This window comes from Numenius arquata, chromosome 5, assembly GCF_964106895.1.
Source record: "Numenius arquata chromosome 5, bNumArq3.hap1.1, whole genome shotgun sequence".
Lineage (NCBI taxonomy): Eukaryota > Metazoa > Chordata > Aves > Charadriiformes > Scolopacidae > Numenius > Numenius arquata.
Window position 1 is genome coordinate 15,593,821 of NC_133580.1, and position 21,452 is coordinate 15,615,272.

General features: G+C 37.1%; 1 protein-coding gene across 1 annotated transcript in view; it reads left to right on the plus strand.

Moving 5' to 3' along the window:
- Nucleotides 1-21,452, plus strand: part of DACH2 (dachshund family transcription factor 2) — a 306,794-nt gene that overhangs the window by 196,402 nt on the left and 88,940 nt on the right. The window contains exon 3 of the mRNA XM_074147347.1: nucleotides 9,524-9,655. Within this exon, the coding sequence (XP_074003448.1) occupies nucleotides 9,524-9,655 (132 nt within the window). The remainder of the gene's footprint in view (nucleotides 1-9,523; nucleotides 9,656-21,452) is intronic.

Below are 21,452 nucleotides of genomic sequence, written 5' to 3' on the forward strand. Positions count from 1 at the left end.
GGTTTATGTACTTATTAACATACTTTGAGGTTCCCATGAACCCAAATGTATTCCAAAATGGATAACTAAGTCCTGCAATCAGAAGCAAATGCAGTGAGCACTGAAGCCCAAGAGAAGGTGACCATCAAGCTGTGTTAGTGCATCCAGGGCCCTGACTGTGTGAGAGCTTTCCAGGCCACTGGGCAGTCCAGGTTGTTTTGAATTTGACTCAAGTAAATCTGAGATTGCCCGCCTGGGCTATGTCGCTAGATGGTGGTGCACAGCGCTGGCGAGGTGCCAGCGTGTGCCAGTCTCCTTATTTGTCCTGACTGAAGTTACTGAAGCATTCCTACTCTGCAGGTTGTGAGGCCTGTGTCAAAGGTCTAGCTTCCTTTTGGAGCTGATGATAACCATCTTTCCTGTATTCTTTCCTGTGGCTTCTGAATATTTAGAACTTTGGAGTTAACATGTTGCTCTCATGGAGGTAATTTAACATGTTTCTCATTTAGTTTTTTATTTGTCAAGTCCTTATCTCAAAGAACTGTAATCTTTAGTCTGTGACAGCATTATGAAAGCATAAGCGGATAGTTTGAGAATTTGGATGATTATGAACATTTGTTTAACTTGTCTTATCCTTACTGAGATCTGAGTCCTAATGTATGAATTTGTCACTTTTTTGATGTATGAAAACACTTCTTAAGTATACCACATAGTATAAGAGTTTTCATTTTCTATTGAAAATTTTCAATGACGTGACTAAAATTGCATCAGATATGCAAAGAAGAACGTACAAATTATCTGTATAAAGTGATTGTGATCTTTTAAAAAATAATTCAATGGCCAACATGTCTGTCTCATGTATGCTTCCATCTTCTGAAACCTGTAGATCAAAAGTGGGGTGGTCAGTCAATCAAATATACAGAAGAAGGTAAAGGTCACAGTAGTGCAGCATACTAAAAGTATTACACATTACAGTCTTGACAAATCATTGTCATGGAATAGATTGTAAAAAAGAGCAGAAAATGTCACAAAATTAATCAATTTTCTTGAGACACACTGTAAGAATGAAGGAAAAAATATTACTGTAACCCTCAGTGCTCTTTTTAGTGCTGGTTTTTTGGTTTCCCTCCAATAAGGTAAGCTGCAATTTTATTTGACATAAGATACAGGCTACTTTTTTGGATATGAAGTCATCTGTAAAATATAGTTGGGTATTGCTATGTATCAGCTTGAACATGAGTGCTCATGTTAACATGGGTTTAAGCACAAATTCAGGATTAGAATTTCTGTATACTTCAAAGTGAGCCCCGTGGGTTTTGACAAGAAATCTGACAGGTCTTTGGTCATCATAACTTCATGTGGATCAAGGCTATGAAATAACTCAGGTACAGAGACTTGATGGAAGATGTTCATGTTAAAAATGTTTGGATATCAGGGAGGATAAGACTAGGCTATACAAAACACAGAGTTTGTAACGGGGGTGAGAATTACAAAGAATAGAGGCAGACATGGGATGAAAACATCCGGAAAGCAAACTCTCCCTGTATTTTAAAGTGAACACCCATATTTATAGGTATCAGGACTTTTGCTACTGTCTAAGTATGTGTGAAATTAGAGAATGGCAACCCGTTACTTCTGTGAGTTATTCCATGGAGTGGCAGGGACGTTTTGGCGTGTAAAGGTTTTAATCTTGTTTATGTTCACATGAGCTTTTGCTTGAGATTGTATTTTAGAATTAAAATAAAGTGAGCAAGCACACCTTGTTAAACAAAAATTACTATGATTGCAAAATCAAGCTGTCAAAAATTCAGAAACATTTGTGCAACCCTAATTCTGATCCCTTGAGCATTGGGCAAAGTCTTTAAATTACGTTATCACATACTGTTTTTTCCCCAGCATAGCTGCCTGGTTGGTGATAGAGAATCGATTGACCTGTGGGGGAAGCAGGGTTGTATGATGAAGAGACCTATCTACGGGTCTGTCCCTATCTATCTGCTGCAGAAGTGGAAGCTGTGTAGGGAATACTCAGGGACTGCGCAAAGGCAAAGAAAAAGGTCTCTCAAGTAAAGGCTGTGTGACAATTCATTGCAGAAGCGAGCAAAGTGGAGCTTCTCTGTGGAAGATTAGGTTCTCACAATTCCTGACAAATATGCACAATATTTGCTTGGGTTTTTTTCTCCCTCAGTAAGGTGCTTTTGTCGTAGTATAATTTTCTTGAGATTTTAAAGTGGTGCTTTTTAAAAATTGTACGCCACTCAAAAATTTCAGCTATTATCTAAAGTGTTTTGCTAAGGATGATCTTCAGTATTTTCTGAACTTCCATTAACTGAATGTGTTTAGAGAATTAATCTTTATTTTCTTGTTCACTTTGAACATGTAGCAGGATAAATACTATATAAATACTTTCACATTTTCTACTCTAAAAATCAATTTTTGCTGGGGTGCTTTCCTGTTGCAAAATGGGAAAGAAGAACATATTTTTAAAATATGGTTGTAATAGCAGAATGACTGGCTGCAGGTATCAGAACATATGAAAGAAACTCAACAGTTGTAATACATTTCTTGGCTATTGACTACATTTCAGTTTAGCAATGTCAAATGGATGTAGCATGGATTTCAGTCTGGGCTCCAAAGTGTCCTCCCAGGGCCTGGGGTGAATACTCACACAACTTCCCCCATGATAAAGTTTTGTGCTATGGCGCTTACACTGAAATTCCATCCTCTGCCTGCAGTGGCCAATTACTCACTAAGTTCTTTCTTTACAGTCTCTCAAATGTTTCACATTGATGGATTATTATGGTCGCCAGAATATCTTTGAACAGCCATTGAAAACAGAACATGCACTAGAGCTAAAACTTCCCTATCGTTTCTAGTTGAGTCAGTTTACAGAAATGGGAAAAATTGGCAATAATAGGACTTACATGTTTGGACCTGTCTCCAAACTGCTCTAACACTTTGGTCATTTTAATATTTTTATTCAAAAATTTGGTTTCAGTCCTTCATGTTAATAGCTGGATTTTACCTACCAGTTTATGTCTAAACAAAGATGATTCATTTCGGCTACAGAGAAGCCTCTACTTTCTAATGTGAATGTTTAAATTAATTAGTAAATTCTTGCAGGCATTCTGAAAACAGTGAAGTAGATTATAGGTATTTATCATAGAATCATAGAATAGTTTGGGTTGGAAGGGACCTTTAAAGGTCTAGTCCATCTAGTCCAACCTCCCCTGCAATACGCAGTGCCATCTTCAATTAGATCAGGTTGCTCAGAGCCCTGTCCAAACTCACCTTTAATGTTTCCAGGGATGGGGCATCTACCACCTCTCTGGGCAACCTCGGCCAGTGTTTCACTACCCTCATTCTAAAAAACTTTCTTGCTTATATCTAGTCTAAATCTACCCTCTTTTAGTTTAAAACCATTACCCCTTGTCCTATCATAAAAAGCCCTGCTAAAAAGTTTGTCCCCATCTTACCTGTAGGTCTCCTTTAAGTATTGAAAGGCTGCAATAAGGTCTCCCTGAGCCTTCTCCAGGCTGAACAACCCCAACTGTCTCAGCCTGTCCTCATAGGAGAGGTGCTCCATCCTTCTGATCATCTTCGTGGCTCTCCTCCGGACTTGTTCCAACAGGTCCATGTCCTTCTTACATTGCGGGCCCGAGAGCTGGATGCAGTACTACAAGTGAGGTCTCACCACAGTGGAGTAGAGGGGGAGAATACCCTCCCTCACCCTGCTGGCCACAATTCTTTTGATGCAGCCCAGGATACTGTTGGCTTTCTGGGCTGCAGGTGTACATTGTCAGCTCATGTCCAGCTTTTCAGCCACCAGTACCCCCAAGTCCTTCTTGGCAGGGCTGCTCTCAGTTCCCTCATCCCCCAGCCTGTATGGATACCTGTATGGATGTCCTGCTCCAGGTGCAGGACCCTGCACTTGGCTTTGTTGAACCTCATGAGGTTCACTTCTCAAGCTTTATTTTTAATAATTTCCTTATTGAAGAAAATGGGAAAGAAAGCATATCCTTTTCAGTCTTCCAAGGCCTAATTTATTAGATGTTTCAGAATTGTTTTCACTGTTTGCAATATGGTATCTCATATTAACATTTCATACTACCAGATGTTTCATTATTCCTGTTTTAGCACATCATACTTGACCCATAGCAGCTTTGAATGCAAATAACAAACAAGGCGATGCACAATGCTTGACTGTTAGACTGAAATAATATGGCAAGGCTAAACTGGTTTTCATTTTTCCTTTTGAATATTATTAATTGCAATGTGTTGACTGTTAATTTAATGAAATGTTTTGTTTTAATAGAAGACCATTCTTCAGTTCACTAACTCACCATTTCATTTAATTAATTGCAAACCCCAAGATTTGATTACTCATAGTTCTCTTTTAGTTAATTTACTTGTTCACAGTTTTGACAGAAGAGCTTTCAAACTAATAGGAAGGGGGGGCACAGTCTAATTAAGAAACTGAAAAAAAATAGCTGTAGCTAGAGTACAAGATTAGCAGATACTCGGGGTCACCTTAAAATGCTCAGAGTCCTTGTATTTACCATCAAAATCCAATTTTCAGTGACTGGACATTAGTTAAGCATGCAGGATTCACTTACATGCAAGGCACTCTGGGTACCTCAGTGTAGGAATGCAATTGAGTTTTGGTTTCTTATGTCTCCAAGCAGGTATTTGCTAATCAGTGATGTTTGCTTGAAGGAAGAGACACTGTCCCCTTGTTGCCTGGTGCTCAGGGAAGCTGGTGGGTTCGGCACTGCCCTGTAATGGGAAATGGGAAACTGGCCTTGAGGGGGATACACTACAAACAGCCTTGAGTTGTGATCTTTGGGCCATGCAGTGATAATGCTTTTTTTTGTTGTTGAAATAATTCCTGAGACTTCACAGAGGAATAAGCTTCAGTAGTCGACGTGTCTGTGTAGGGGATATTTGAGTAAACAATTAACTACTAACTTTAATAGGATTCAGACAAGGGATGGAGAAACCTCTCTGCTCTTCACACCCTCTCAAGTACTGCAGGTACCTGGGCTTTAGGAGCAGAGGATGTGTTCAGTGGGTCCAGCCCTCACAGAAGCGACCAAGCCTCCCAGTACGTTCAGGTCTATTCCATCTCCAGTGCCCCACAAGCAGCAGGTCATGTTGAGTAAGCTGAGCATGGTCCTAATTTGAAGCAAAAACCTTAATTTGCAAACTGTTTGGTGCTTAGGTATATTTTAACTGTGACTCAGAATATAATAGGAGAATTTTACTTCAGTGCAATCTGAGCATAAAGTGTGCTGGTTTGTGTGTCCTTGAAGGGTTATTTCAGGGCTAAATTTGTGTGTTGTACAGCAGAGCTGTGCAGACTTGTCAAAGGGGAGAGTACACAGTGTCCTGACAAAACTGAAATTATGGAATGCAGATTACTAATGGCAGTTGGTTGTTTTGCCATATGCACAATGCAGGTGTACCTGAGTGCACACCATCACAATCTGTTATGCAGTTGTAATCAAGATTCATATATAGAGAGCTGACCCAGAACGTGGCTCTGAGATTTCTGCATTGGGGCTGATGTGTTTTAAAGATCTCTACCAGCTCTTCAAGGAGCTGCTGTCTTTCAGCCAAGGAGACCGGTTGGTTGTGGGCTACTGTTAGCAGAACTAGCTCCGCCAGCCACATGGCTGCTAGCAGTTCTGAAAACACATCATTGCAACTGTGATGAGACTCCTGCTTTTTTGTTGTTGTTGTTAGTATTGTAAAGGTTGTACGTGTTTGATAATCAGTGGTACATAGTTTATTTCCTGAGTGTTTAGTGATTGATCACAGCTGGCAGAAGATAACTGAAGGAAGGAAAATTTGAAGTGTAAATGGAGAGGAAAAAACGGAAGCTTTGAAGTATGTAATCCACGATGTCGGTTTTCCTAGTGATCCTTTTTTTTTTTTTTTAAGGTGAAAGTAGAGGGATAGATGTATATGTTACAGCAGTTTTCAAGTACATTTTTCAAAGTGGGGTACTCTAACTGAGATTCTGCTGCTGATAATGATTCATCCAAGAAGATGGAAATGATTCTTCAGTTCTTTGTAGATCTTCAGATAAGTCAGTTGAAGAATAGCCCTCACTGCCACAGCCAGATGGAGCCGAGTCAATTATAGAAAGGAGTTTTATTAATAGTTAAATTAAATAGTAACTTCAGTAACACTAGCCGCGGCAGTACCCTTAGTTGAAGATTATGCCAATGGGTGATTTGCTGTACGTTTTCTTCCATCGTTTCAATCAGTAGCTCACCCTTACTGCTGAAACCATTTGCTTTAACCTCAATTTTATTAGCTTTCAGAAATGCTGAAGAATTAGTACACTGTTTTTTAAAGTGCCTCATGCAGTCAGATTCTGGGGCTTTTACTGCTCTCACAATTCAAGTAAGAAATTATATAGACTGGGGAATAAGTGAATGAGAGTATAAAAGGTTTGCTTATACTGAGTTTAGAGAGAGTATTGGCTATATCTGCTTCAAGTTTATGCCTGACTGCTCAGGCTCTTCAGGCTGTAGTGCTTTCTACATCAGGACTGTGCTTTACTCTTTAAACTTTTAATGCTGAAGTAGAGTGACTTTGGTGTGGCAGATGGCACAGCATAGATTTCTGATACATCACTGTTTTTTGGCTGTTGTCCTTATGGCAGCTGTGTCTGGTTGGGGAGCTCAAAAATGCCTGACAATAATTACCGTTAATTTCTGCAGGCAGCGTCGTGGTGATTTTGGGACTGTTTATTCTTTTCTGCTTGTTCCTCGGTACCCTTTCTGCCTTTGTTATTCTTCTGATAAAACTGTTCAGTAGAAGTTTGGGTTTGGGGTTTTTTTTGGGGGGGGTGGGGGGTGTATTGTTTCTTTTTTTTAATACTCTACCTTGGATAATTTTTTGTCTTGTCTTTTCACTGAACATTTTGCTAAAGGTCTGAGTTCACTTTACATTCCCTGTTTATTTCCTTATGAATAGTTTCCTTACTCTTTTGGATATTTAAACTAAGTAAATTTTTATGATTTATAGTATCAAAAACCTGTATAAATACTGGCCCAGATGAAAATACTTACTGGGATATTGGTTCATCTGTATGTATTTGGGTACATACAAATGATTAAACTTTATGATAAAAAACTCCATGTTTAGACTGTATTTTTTGTAACCTTCAAAATAAATGTGAATTCTTTGCAAATGGGTTAGAAGTATAAAGAGAAGAGAGAAGGCTGTGAGTGGGTACAAGTTCTGAAAATGCTTTAGTGATGGCTGTACCTCAAAACTTGGCATTGGTTGGGAGGATGAAATATACAGATGTGCTATAGGCGGGCAAATCACACAGGTTTCTGGAAATCTTGAAAACAGTATCTTTCTCAGAGAACTTGTGTTGATGCTTGTTTATTGAACTTCCTGAAAATAATGTGAAATCCACTGAGAGAACAATCCCACTTCCTTTCCCTAGGAAAAAAAAAAAAAAAAGTGGAGAAGTTTATAGACTGTTTCATCTTCTCCAGAAAGTGTGAACAGTTTTATCATTTAAGATGTATTCTTTGGTGGATTAAGTGTGAGTGGTGTCAGCCAGAGAATTTGTAAAAACAGCATTTGAAACATCAGTATTTTATAGCTGTGTGATAATAAAACCTGTAGCATTTGCAAAAGAACTTTAAAGGGTATTAGAAAAAATATTTTTAAATTTAAAGTGAGTTCTCTTAAGGTATAGTGATCTTCTTTATGAAGTGAGGACTGCATTAAATGATCTAAAGACAAGATTGTTGATGTTTTCTGGACTTTTATATGTTTGTATTTAGTGTATATTAATAATGAAATCAATACGACAAGACAGTAAAACAAGTACCTAACTTGTGTAGGTGTTATTTGTTAGATCTGACATCAGCGCTTTGGGATTATGGGAGTGTGTAACTGCAGTTTGTTTTTGTGGATGTTGAGAGGCTCTTAGGCAAGATGGAGGGAGGGGGACAGCCTGGAAAGAAGAGGGCTTGTGTGTCTCCCATATTGTAACCTGTCATCTCCAACTTACTAGTTATTTATTAGGGATATCTTCACTGAAGTTAACCAAATTGCTGTGTCCAGATGTGGTAATATATGTCCCTCCTCCGTGCAGTTGGAGTCTATTGATTGCTTGCTTACTTCAGTAATATTAAAATAATGCCAACTTTTTTGAAGCCTGTTATAGGAGCAGCAGAGCTAATCTAAATGTCAAATTCGTAGCAGCTTTTAAAAGAAAGTATTTTAATTTATGGATGTGCGGCAGTATAGTGAAAATTAGTAATTCACTGTAATCAGTATCTAATCCCTCAGTAAACAATACTTTCCAGACACAGAGGATTATTTAATTCTGTTTTGACGTATGATATCTTTGTGGGTTGATACAACTTGTGCCACTAACAAAAAATCATGGGTTTTTTTGGTAAATGCAACTCAGTGCTTTTGTGGAACTGTTGCACAGTCATACAAGATAGCTGATATGAAGCCTTTAGCTTGCTGTTTAGCAAGAGACAAAAGCAAGTCACACTATACTGGAAGACAGTAAACCCATTTAAACCATAACTGAATGAATAAACAATTATACCTTAAGAGATCTTTTTGGTTACGTGGCCTTATGCCCTGTATTTTCCAGCAAGATAAATGAACTTCAGATACGATATTTTCAGTCACATCTTGCCCACAATAAAAGTAATTTGATACTGTCTGGAAGAAAAGCTGATCTCTTGCTGACCAGGTCAAAAGGATAGAACTTAAAAAGTTTAGTATTACAAAAAACAGATGTTGGGAATCTAAATAATAATAATAGAAAAATTTTTATAATGGTGGTAACATGTAGCCTGATGCTACTCTACTTCTCCTCTTTTACTATTTGAAATAAATGGGTTTTAGTCACTTGAAAATCTTCTGCCCCTAACCCCACTTAATTCTGTAAATTTGTGCTGGTCTTAATGGTCTCTTAAAGGTGGGATCGAGTTTGTAATTACCCCTATTGTACTTTTCTAACAGTTTTTCCTGCAGTAATAACGTTAATCCAAACCAACTGACTTTAGAAAAAGACAAAATAATATTTGAATATATAATATAATAGTACAGCATTGATAATTCCATGTTAATTGGCTTCGAACTGTTGAAATTAAGGAACACTGTATCTTACTAGTGTATTGGAAATTTTGTAGCAGCTAAATAAGTCAAGCAGAAAGTGATCAAAGTGACAAAATGATCAAAGTGACAGGAAATGATATTTAAAAGTATAATCAAAAGGGATACCATTAAATAAATATTTCTTTATGCTTAACGTCAAAAAAAGAAAAAGAAGCTTGAAAGCATTAAAAGAAAATAAATCCGTAGGATGGTGTACTGAAAGAACTCAACTTTAAAATAAAGATATTTTCAGAATAACGTAACAGAACTGGACGAAGAATGCGTATTGAATTTATGTGACTTACGCTCACTGAAAGGAATTGTTTTGTTCTTTATATTTTTCGGTGCTGCATTGTATGGTATGATATTGCATTTTATTTTTTATATTTTCCAGGTCTGACAGCGGCTGCCATGGCAGAGGCTATGAAGTTACAGAAAATGAAACTTATGGCAATGAATAGCCTTCATGGAAGTGGAAGTCAAAATGGAACAGAATCAGAAAATGAAGAGCTCAATTCTAATGCAGGTAAGTAATGCTGTGCATGTGAGCTGTAGGGGAGCTCTTAACACCTGTTTTTGTACATGGGAAACAAAATCAAAAATGTATCTCAAATGCTTGTGCTCTTTTATTTTGTAAGCTTTGCTCTGCCAGTCAAAATTACTGCACCCATTCCTGCAGTATTCCTTCAATTTTCCTCCTAACAGGCGTCTTCACCAATTTTTTAAAAAATATTGGGAAAGTATTGTTTTCATTATGTTAGAATACAGACATTTTAAACTGTTCCCTAAATGTATTTGTAGTAATAAAAGACTTCTCTACTGGCAATAATACACTGAGTCTGGAGTTTTCCTGTAAATGATGGAAAGTTTCCAAAACGTCAGGTTGTTGGAATTCATTGTGAGTTCCACAGTTCACTGGAGAAAGGTAAAGTATGGAATGCTAAATCACCAGCTTTCTGGCTTTTCTGCATTTTCGTCTTTCCTTGAATGGATATTTGCAAGCCATAGCTATGAAGGATAGTCATGATAAATGTTTGTTATGGCGTACCTGGCTGGAATAACCTTGGGTAGAAAGCACTGTCACTGAACACATGTTCAGTCTATAGTGCTGTAAGCATTAGTATAAACTTGAACTAAGCTCCCCAAGTCCCAGCTCCACAAGAATAGGATTCAAAGTTTAAGTCAGAAATGGATCCTTTGAAGAAAATATTTTCTTTGTTTGTTCTAATGCTCTTTTCAGGTAAATAGAGGAGACTTTTACTGGGGTAGCGTAGAGATCCTAAAATAAGATAGACCTGTTTTGTCTCAGAGAGCTGCTGGATACCTATTACAGTAAGGGCAGGTTCACTTGGACTCAACTTTTTTCAACACAAACCATCCTACAATACACTCTTATCGTTTTGGAAACTTATACATCCTTTGTTTTCATTATCAATTCAAGAACAGAGGCATTGTCTGATCCCCCATTGCATTCAGATCTCCCATCAGCATTCATATGTCTCTGAAGTCACACATGCAGCTCTGAAGACAAAGCCGATCTAACAGTTTGCTTGCTTGGATGGTGTATAGTGTATATGCGTTGTACCATCAAAATGGTAATTTATTAGACCAATAAAGCAGCAGCTGGGAGGTCTTAGACTCATTTTGTAAAGGAATAACTTTGAATTCATGACAAATTATGCACAAAGCAGTCTTTCCAAAAGTGGTATTGCCTTTTGCTAATTTTGTATACTCATCTGTATTGAATAAATCTGGCTTCTAATTCATGCATTAAACCCTTCCACAGCTTTCTATTATGTAGAATATGTATTTCTTATTCACCTCTCAGACCCTAATCAATTAGTGCATATTGAATTCAGAAAAAAAGCACTGAAAAAGCATATTTAGTTTGTGTAACTCTTGTGTATATAGTTCAAAATGAATTATGAAGTTTCACTAAATGCTAAGAAATACGACTGAAGATAGAATTCCTTCAGAAAAGCAAGGAAGCTTCATACAGAAAAGATGTAAGGTTAGCATTAGGGGTTTTTTTAAAGCTGCTGCACAAAAACTTGCTAATTTCAATGTTCATGGTTTCATGTGTTACCTGATATGGTAAATTTTATATGCTTCTTATGGGGAGAATCTACAGTACATTAATATTAATATTTTAGGTACCTTGTTGACAAGTTTTTTGGGGGACTATCATACCAGCCTTTCGACAATATGTCAAGAGTATGCATATTAAATTAAAGTTCTCTATGGTTTAGCAATTCAATGAGTTCTACAACTGACTCGATACCGATTTAAATATTTGGAAGAATTCCCACTGACTTTAGCTGGTTACAGTGGGGCCCAAGGATAAGGATGATATGGTGTCAGTTATGTAAAGATCTTTTGTCAATTCTTTCCCCTTTTCATTGCCTAATTCGGCAAAATTGCCAAGAGCAAATTTCCTGGATTGAGTGCCAATGTTGCTTGCAGACAGAGAAATAAGTCCTTAAGAAAAAAAACTACTACTAAACATATTAAAAATAACAATTTACCCTCTTTTTAATATCTGCAATGCCAGCATTAGGATCGTTTGCATTGTTTCTGTCTTTATTGGAGGGTAATTTTTTAAAGATTTACATTAGGCAGGTAAAGCAGGATGTGTGAAGAAGGAAAACCAAAATGGATGGAGTGTAAAACTTAACTATACATTTCACTGTACAAACTAACTGAGGAATTATATTCACTATAGAAAACTCATTGGAGACTGAGGTGGGGCATGAAGAGAGTGGGCATTTTGTTTAGAAGTTGGTACACATTTTGTAACTTTGATTTACTGTGAAGAGAACACCATGATAATTCTGTGTGCATGAAACCTTTACCAAATGTTTGTACTGCTCTAGACTCTTACAGTTTAAAGGACTATTAAAAACAAAATGGGGATGCAAAATGAGAAAGAAAATTGAATTTTGAAATTTTTTTTACTAAGAAGAGGTAAAAAGGAACAGAGCAAAGGACTCAGAAGCCTCATAAGTGAGAAAAACATTTTATTTTAGGAGAGCGACCTACAGTTTCTTTGATTTGAGGTTGTGTTTAATAGCTTCTGTAATGGCTGCAACATGACTCTGCATCTAGATTTCAGCATGAATAACAACCTGTTCGTGTTTCATTTAGCTCCAAATGAGAAATTCTGTCTTTTATTGTTTTAGGAAATTAGTCTGTGTACTATTGCTCCTGGAACTTTATAATTAATCACTAAAGGTTATGGCTGTGGAGAGTTTGTGGGAAATAGATGTCTGAATGATTATAATTGTAGCTGTCAAATCAGAAATATAGTTATACAGAGCAGAGGACCTTTTGCTTCCTTTGATATTTTCTTTTTTTTCTTTTTACTGTAACAAAGACTTGAAGGGTTGCAGTTTTACTTAAAAAAATAACTACAGAGTTTGTTGGTTTGCTACCTCAGTGTCCCACATTGACTTCCTTTGGGTAGCATAAGATACAACGCCACTAAGTATTTCACAATAGGATGTGTGCTTTCCTCCTCATTCCATAGGCAAATAGATGAGTGGAATAGTCTCTTTTGCTGTTGCTTGTTTTGAATTAAAATGTAATTGATCAGTATTAAGTCCTGAAAGTTTCTTGCCAGATTTTTTTGGAAGTGTGCCGTTATATGCAGGTTGTTAGTATAACAAAGAAGTGGTGAGGATGTCTTGTCATGCTCATTTCCATCCCCATCTGTATCTGTTGAAGTCAGTATGAAATAATTTTGGATTTGCTTCTTTAGTAATGCCTAGAATGTCTCTTCTGTTCTTTTTTTCCTGTGTATGTGTGCACCTATCATAATTTCTGTATCTGAAGCCAGAATTCATGCTATCAATTTAAAATCTGAACTTGTAACTCTCAGGATCACTGACTGTAATTCCTCAGATACTTTGTTGTCCTCTAGGAAATTACAGGTGTGGAATTGAATCTTACAAGTGTGTTTAAGGAAGTGAGGAGTAAATGTGCCACTTCTTTTCTCACGTCTAGTTCAGCTGGTATGCTTTTGCCATGAGGTCCTACCTACCTCCTTTTTGTGATAATTACAATAATCTCAGAAACGGTGGAGTTTAGTACTGGAATATTCTAAATAAGTTAATTTTTAAAAGCTCTGCAAGAGACAATACTGAAACTGTGGAAAAAAAGTACCAAAAAAAAAATTGCACATATTTTTTAATTGAAGTAATGGGGGCTTCACAGGGCTGTGAAGAATGTTGTTATACATTTGAACATTAATGTCCTCCTTCCACTCTCTCTGCAGAAGAGAGATTTTTTTGCACCTTCCTACTCATCATATGAAGTGTTGAAGCAAACTTCTCAGGCAGTTGAAAATCTCATATTTAATCTGGCACTATAGGTTCTCTGGCCCCACAGTCCAGCTGATCTGTGCTAGCTGTTCCTTGTGGCTTACTGTCTGTCTCCATCTTCTTGTAAGATCTGGGAAAGAAGGTTGAATTTATAGAACCACATAGTTGGGGACATGGGTGTCTGGAAGTTGGAGAAATTAATCCCTCTGAAATCTACATTTCCCAGTGGCCATAAATCTTTTGTAATCCTATTTCTTCTTTTTGGCTAGTCCATGTGAGTCCTTGGAGATGAGACAGTTTGCTGATGGCAATCAGTGCACACATCTGAGGATTGCCTTGAGTCCAGAAGGTTGCCATAGCTAAAGCAAGTCATGCTGTAAAGCGTGACTGATAATACATGCCAGGAGTGATGTGGCCTTTTATATTCCACTTCAGAAAATGAGTAAGATCAAGAGTTTGAAGTTGGCAGCTGAAGCCAGGTATGCTGGATGCATGTGCAGATCTCTCAAAGCCCAGCCACGTAATCAATTTCCTTGTTCTATAGAAATAAGATAAACAAAACAAAACCTCTTTGGTTGCACAACAGTGTTTGTAAAGATCATCTGTGTCATCATCATGCAATACTAGTATTAGGTGAAGTGTATTCTGGAAATTAGCATACAATTGTCTAGGGAAATTTGAAACTTATTTGAAACATGAAGTAAGAGCTTTTTTTTTTTTAATAGCATGGCAGCCAGTAATTTGTACAAGTATGTGATAGAACTGGAATTTGAAGGATGGATTGCAAAATACAGTATTGGTGATATTACCTGAACATCCTTTAAGCTGCATAAGCAAAGAAGGATCAGTACATAGCAATCCGTGACAGTATCTGTTTGTACAAAACCTCAGTGAAAAGAATAAAGCAGTTATTTCCTTCTGTTGCCTTTTGGAGTTAGCATGCATGATTTAATAAAAGTGTTTTGCTTTCCCAAGAGAGATATCAAACAGTACTAAGTGTTTCAGTGGTATTTCCTTAGGAAGTCAAAATGTTATTCTGTATGTAGAGTCTTGTTGCTTAATTTCCAGACAAGGAGCTAAGTTAGGCAGAAAAGAAAGGAAAAACACCCTAGTTTTTGGCATATGAGGATCAGAGAAAAAACTCTTCATAGAAAAAAAGAAAGCGTTATCTTTTTATCCTTTTTTTCCCTTCAGTACCTGCCATGCAGTTTTCTCATAAATGCAAACATCCTTCACAATCTGTTTAAAAAACCACAAATACATCACTCAGAGGAATATTTAAGGAACCTTCAGGAGGGAAAAAACTCATTGGTTTAATGGAATGCTGTCAAGGAAAATCAGCATCACAAACGACACAGGGGCAGAATTGATACTTTTGCACTGACATGTTAAAAGAAAATCCCATACATTATTTAGAAAACCCAGAAATCTGTCAGCTGTATGATTGCCGAGTTAGCAGAAGCAGGAGGATGCTGCTCAAGTTGAAAAGAAACGCGTAGGCACAGATCCATATTGTAACCTTTCATGTTCTCCACCCACCATGAATACCCAGCTATTACACGGTCAGCATTTTTTAGTTTTTCTCTTTTAAAATTTTCAAGTGCTTGAAAAGTCAAAGGAGGTAGGTCTTTTATTCTAAAAAGCAGGATGCCGAGGCTGTTATTTTGTTGTAAAAGTAAAAATGACAAGACCAGATAACAGATTTTTTTAATTCTTGAATGCCGTGCAGACTTCATGAAGTCAGTTTTCCTGTTGTTAAAGCAAGTATTTTTGTTACATGAGCAGTTATTGTTTCAAATACGATAATTTTTGTAAAGAACACAAAACATGGATGCCATTTTAAAAATATAACCAGTCAAAACTACTGTTAATATTTTTAGAATCAATTGAAAAACTAGTGACATACATTTAATTTTCTTTAATTGTCCTTTTACCAGGAGGAATATATAGAGTCTTGAAGTAAGAAAAAAATTAATATGTTTTGATTTTTGTACCTTCTCTCCAAAAAACTAGGCTTGTTTGACTCCAGGCCTAGCAGATATATTTAAAGTATTTCATCCTAAAAATTGAAGCATGTGTGCTATTTCTTTAAACACGTACCTGCAATGGTCGTGGTGAGTCTGAAGATACTTGCTTTTCACGCTGGAAGTTGAGAGTAGCACATAGTGACTAAGTGGACCTTCCTGTTCACTGAGTGGTGAAGTGCAGTGAGTTGCTAGTCCACAGCCATCGAACACAATGGGTAGCGTAGGATAGATGACGTTTTTAATGTGACTTCTTTTCCTCATGCATGCAGAGGATGTACTGTGAGTATGGCTCATGATATAACATATTACACAGCCGATGGGACCAGGCTGGGACATAGGCAGTGATGGTCAGTGTCATGCAGAGACACAGCTTAAAAGATCTCCTGGAGATCAGAAATTAAAGAGTGCTTCACAGCCCACCAGTCTGGGATGCGTTTCTCTGGGGCAGGTTGGACGCTGCAGTAGGACTGTGCCGTGTGTGCATCTGAACAAAAAAAAATTCCGAAACACATGGACTAGACATTGGTTCTTCAGGGCTAACTCACAGCGCAGAGGCAAGAGAGCGGCATACTGAAGTCTGATGCACGAATGAGGCTCCTCTAGATAACAAAGGCATGTATGGCTCCATAGGTGACTGGCTGTGAGGACAAGCTCTCCGTAAGAGTGCTTACCTCAAGTCCATAATAGTTGAAGAAAATGAGTGATGAAATTCAGTGGCTTTCAGGATGTGCTTCCGTACATAGACTTGGAGGTTTGGTTTCTTGGAAGTTTCTTGAACCCACTTGCAAATGATATCTATGAAATTGTAAGCTTTCTTTTCCAGTGAAAATGGTGTGAAGGAACTAAAATATTCACATAACACTGAGGCTTTAAAAAGGTTTACTCATTGCTGCTTGTCAGAAAATGTCCAGGCTTGCTGAATGATACAGAGCAATGACTTCCCTGCAGATAATTTAAGTAAGGCCTTCCTGGTGCCAGTGACTGATCATTCTGGAGAAAAAGGTTTACGTGCTGTCTTTTTTAAGATACAACTCCTCAAACATTAGCCAGGAAGTGATAAGCTGTTTATTTGGTTTGGTTGTATGTTGTTTGTATTCTGCTGTATTCTCTTCTACTTCTTCCTAATGGTGATGGCTTTCATGGGCCTTCTCAATTATCCCAAGAACCCAGTATCTGTGTGTGAAGCTTGGAAACAGGATACACATATATCTATTTCTTTGGCAAATCAGGTTTTTATTTGAGAGTGAATATCAGGGGATCACTTTCTGTTGTGTTACCCTACCACTGGGCAGGATTTAATACGAAGAATTTTAGGATGCTTTAGTGAACCACAGTTTCAGTGGAGTACAAAAGTGAATTTGTTTCTTTTCTGTAAACTATTTTAAGGTCCCATTTTAGATAGATTCTTAAGAGGTTACCCATTGAATGCATGTGATTTCTTTAACTGTCTTTTAAAAAAGTATTCTTATTTGATTGAATATTAATGTATTTCACTGAATTTCACTGAATTTTTAGAGTTGGAAGGGACCATAAAGATCATCTAGTCCAACTCCCCTGCCGAAGCAGGATTGCCCAGAGCATGTCAGAGCATGTTACTCAGGACTGCATCCAGGCGGGTCTTGAAAATCTCCAAAGAAGGGGACTCCACAACCTCCCTGGGCAGCCTGTTCCAGGGCTCTGTCACCCTCACCGTAAAGAAGTTTTTTCTCATCTTTGAGTGGAACCTCCTATGTTCCAGCTTGTGCCCGTTGCCCCTCGTCCTGTCACTGGCAACCACTGAAAAGGGTCTGGCTCCCTCCTCCTTCAACCCACCCTTCAGATACTTATAGGCATTGATAAGGTCTCCCCTCAGCCTTCTCTTCTCCAGGCTAAAGAGTCCCAGCTCTCTCAGCCTTTCTTCATAAGGGAGATGCTCCAATCCTTGAATCATCCTCGTTGCCCTTCGCTGGACTCTTTCCAGTAGTTCCCTATCCCTCTTGAATTGGGGAGCCCAGAAATGGATGCAGTATTCCAGTTGTGGCCTCACCAGTGCAGAGTAGAGGGGGAGAATGACTTCCCTCGACCTACTAGCCACACTCTTCCCTATGCAGCCCAGGATTCCATTGGCCTTCCTGGCCACAAGAGCACACTGCTTGCTCATTGTCATTTTGCTGTCTACCAGGACCCCCAGATCTTTCTCTTCGGAACTTGACTCCAGCAGGTCCACACCTAACCTGTATTGGTGCCTAATGTAAATACTTTATAGTAAATATATATGATTCACACATAAATGTTGATTCATCAGCTAGTATTGATATATTTAGATTGACTGACACTCAACTCTGAGAAATATGAAGTAGCTCTGGCTGTAGTTTTAAAACTAATAAAGGAAATAAAACTTTGGACGGCTTCTGAAAATTAAATTATCTGTGCTTTTCTTTTTAAATCTGAGGCAGCTTTTTCTTTGAGAGGAATTTCTGGGTTTGATGCTTATGAAATTAATTGATGCTTATATAGCATCATAAGGTAATAAAAACTATTTTTAAGACCAAGGAAATTTAGGTATCATATAGACATTTTTTTAGAAATGTTCTTATTAAATGTCTAAGCTCTTGTTTGTGTGAATGCTTTCTCAGTAGGTAATTCCCAAGGGTATATTTTAAATGGATTCATGGCAATTAGATGCTGTTAAATCTTTATGAATGGAGAATATATATACTTATAAGTTTATATTTCAACAGTTAAACATATCACACAATCTGCTTCCTCAGTATATTTTGACTGTTATCTTATTTGAAGTAAAAGAACTGCTGTTCCTTTTTTCCAGAGCATAAAGTACATTTTTTTTCATGAAGACAGAACTCCTTACAATGACTCTAACTTTTTAGTATAGAAAAATCAAGATTCGTATCTATTAAAAAAACCCTTCCTAACACCAAATAAAATATCTCTGGGTGCACACAGCACACAACAACCTCTCTAGATTCTTGCCATATCTACTATCAGAACTAAGTGCAGCAAAAGATAAACTAATGACAAAATACAAATGGTATGGCTAAACTGTGTAGAATTGAGAGCTTTCACATGTCTGTCACCTTTCAGATCCTTAACAAATTTATAGTCTCAGGGTGCAGAGGTCTAAATCTTCAAAGCTTGAAAAACAGAGGTGCAGCATGAACTAATCTTCATTTTTTTCCCCTATCTTCTTACAGCAGCACTAATGGAAATGTATTTTGTTTAATGACTCTGAAATCCTGTTTGTAATTAGATGTGGGAATTGGTCTTACTTTGTAACAGATGATACTGGAATAATAATATGAGAGATGCTACGCTGAGACCACTATCCTCCTAAATCTATATCATTTTTCATTTTATTGACAGGAAATGTGTTCCTGGAACAAAGAGATTGATTTTAAAGAGTAAAAAAGTAATGTCTAGCAAAAACTCAAAACATTTTAGCATTACTTTAAGTGTATCACAAGAGTACATTAACCTTTTAACTTTATTTTTAATTTTAGTAAACAGTCTTCTTATAATTGTTGCTTTGTCACCGATATGATATTTGAATTAATGCACCGAAAGGTAGGGAACTTTAATTAATGACAGGGTGCATACAATTAAAACGCATATCATATTTCAGAAGGATTTTTCAAAATAATTAATTTTGTCTGTTAAAACACTTTTAGAGTCATGAATGAAGTAATTAGGAGTGGGCACAGAACATGTGAGTGCAGGCTGAGCTCACACAGTCCCTTTAGAGTATTAGTCGTCTTCACTAGGTCTTGATGTCATAAATCATTTTGGCCACTGTAGAATCAAGGCTACATTTTTTCCTCGGTTGTAATTTCCACATTTGTTAGTAGTAGCAGATATTTGTGGTCAATATCAACCTGCTGAAGGAAAGACGGTTGCTCAAAAGTGTCTCTCATTAAGACAAGGTTTCATGTTTCTCTGCAAGACACAGGAACCACCACTGCACCGTACGGAACGATGCTTACCAAAAATGTCCCAAATTTAGGACTTTCAATACAGATTTTTATTAAGACCAATAGAAGTTAGATGCACTGCACTTTACAAGGAAAAATCATTCCAGTTTAGATATTTTAGTAGGCTTCTGCGACTGCTGAAGGACATAGTGTGAAGAGTACTGTTCTGCCCTCTCAGAAGCAGAACTACTGTCTCTGCAGTCAGGCGTGGGGTGAGAAGGCATCTTCAGGCATCTGAACCTTTCTGCTCTTGATGCTTAGTGGGAAAGGGAAGGAAAAAGAAAAGTGTGGTCTAGATCTATGTCTCTGAAATGTGGTTTTATGTTAAATTATGTTAAACCATTTTTGGATAAAAGCAGAAAGTGGTCCTGGGAGCAGGAACCATCAACAGGTGATCAGATGAACTCTGGCAATTAGGGATGCCAAAACTGCTAGGAAGGACGCTTGTTTCAACTCAGTGATTTGCACATTTTCCACTGTGCTACCAAAGAATAAGAATAGTGAAGTACCATATGTCAAAGTACTTTTTTTTTTTTTTCCAGATCCATGTATGCACTCTGTTTCAAAAAAAAATCTTGTCTGCCTATCATTTTGCACAAAATAGCGTACTTGTTTAAACACTGTGGTATATTAGCATGCTTAGCCAGTGTGGTTTAATTTCCCATTTCAGGATGTAAGGATATAAGGAAACCAGTACATAAAGAATTTCAGTATGTTAGGAAGAGCAAGTATGCCTTGGTTGCCTTTGTTAATACTAGTGAGTCAACTTCAATCTCAAATTAATGATATTATAACAATAGTTTAATATTTTAAAATTTGATATTATTCATAATATTTGATATTTTAATAGCTGATAGTTTATTATTTTATATTTTAAATATCATTAATTAATGATATTTTAACAATACATTAATATTTTAATTACATTTTGAAGTCTGGAACATTCTTGTACTTGTTAAGGCATATATAAGTTAGGATGAAAACTGGCATATTACCTTTGATGTGGGCCACATGCTGCGAGTCCCCCCAAAGGATGTCATTGATAAGTGATACAGCTGCCAACAGCAGGAGTCTCATGAATTACAATTTTAATCAGATTTTTTTTTAAAAGTCCCCTAACGTACAGTTAATTTATGTTTGAGGTAAGAAATGTTTGTAGTGTGATCATTTGAAATGTTTTCTCACTCAAAAGAGTAGCATTAATAAAAAAAAAATATTAATAATGTGACTTTTTAGTTAAGGATTCAGTACTAGATTTTTGCAGAGTGCCCTGAACTGACTTTTTTGGAGCTGAGATTTCATAGCAATTTTACTTGCAACAGTTGGCTCTGCTTAAAAGCCTAGCTGATTTGTGAATTTGATGAGACAGAAGTCACAGTGGTCTCAAGTTGTTCTGCCTTTACTTGCACCCGCAAAGTAAGAGGCATCCCTTAGTTCTGGAGTAGGGACTATATGGGTCAGCAGGACATACGCAAATCAGAACCTTACTACTTTTTATAGAATACCTTGGCTATCTTGAATAGTTATATTCAAGTTTTGTTTTCCTTTAATTGAATTTTGGTCTATAAGAAAATCAGTATTATGCATTTATTTCTGTGATTTTAAAAGTAAGCATCTGACAGTTTTGCATAATAGGTTATGCTTTCTGCTCCATATTCTGTTTAAAAAAAGCTGGAATGCAAAGCTGTGAGTGACATTTTGGTAGAACTTTAGCAAGTACAGTCATTACCAAATTAAATATAGATACAGGTGGGTAGTCGATGTTTTTAGCTCCTTTGAAAAAAAACCCAACCCCTAACTGTATACAAGAGCACCAATTTATCAGATCGATTTAGTTAAAATAATGAAAGGCCAACAATGTTGTCCCAGACCAAGACTTAAATGTGCTTTTATCACCAGAGTGTGTTAGAAATCTTTAGTTTCCATGGCTGCGAATTCTTTTTATCAAATTAAATTCTTAATTTCTTAGAATCTTAATTTAAATTAATAAGGTCACTGAAGAATTTTAAAAC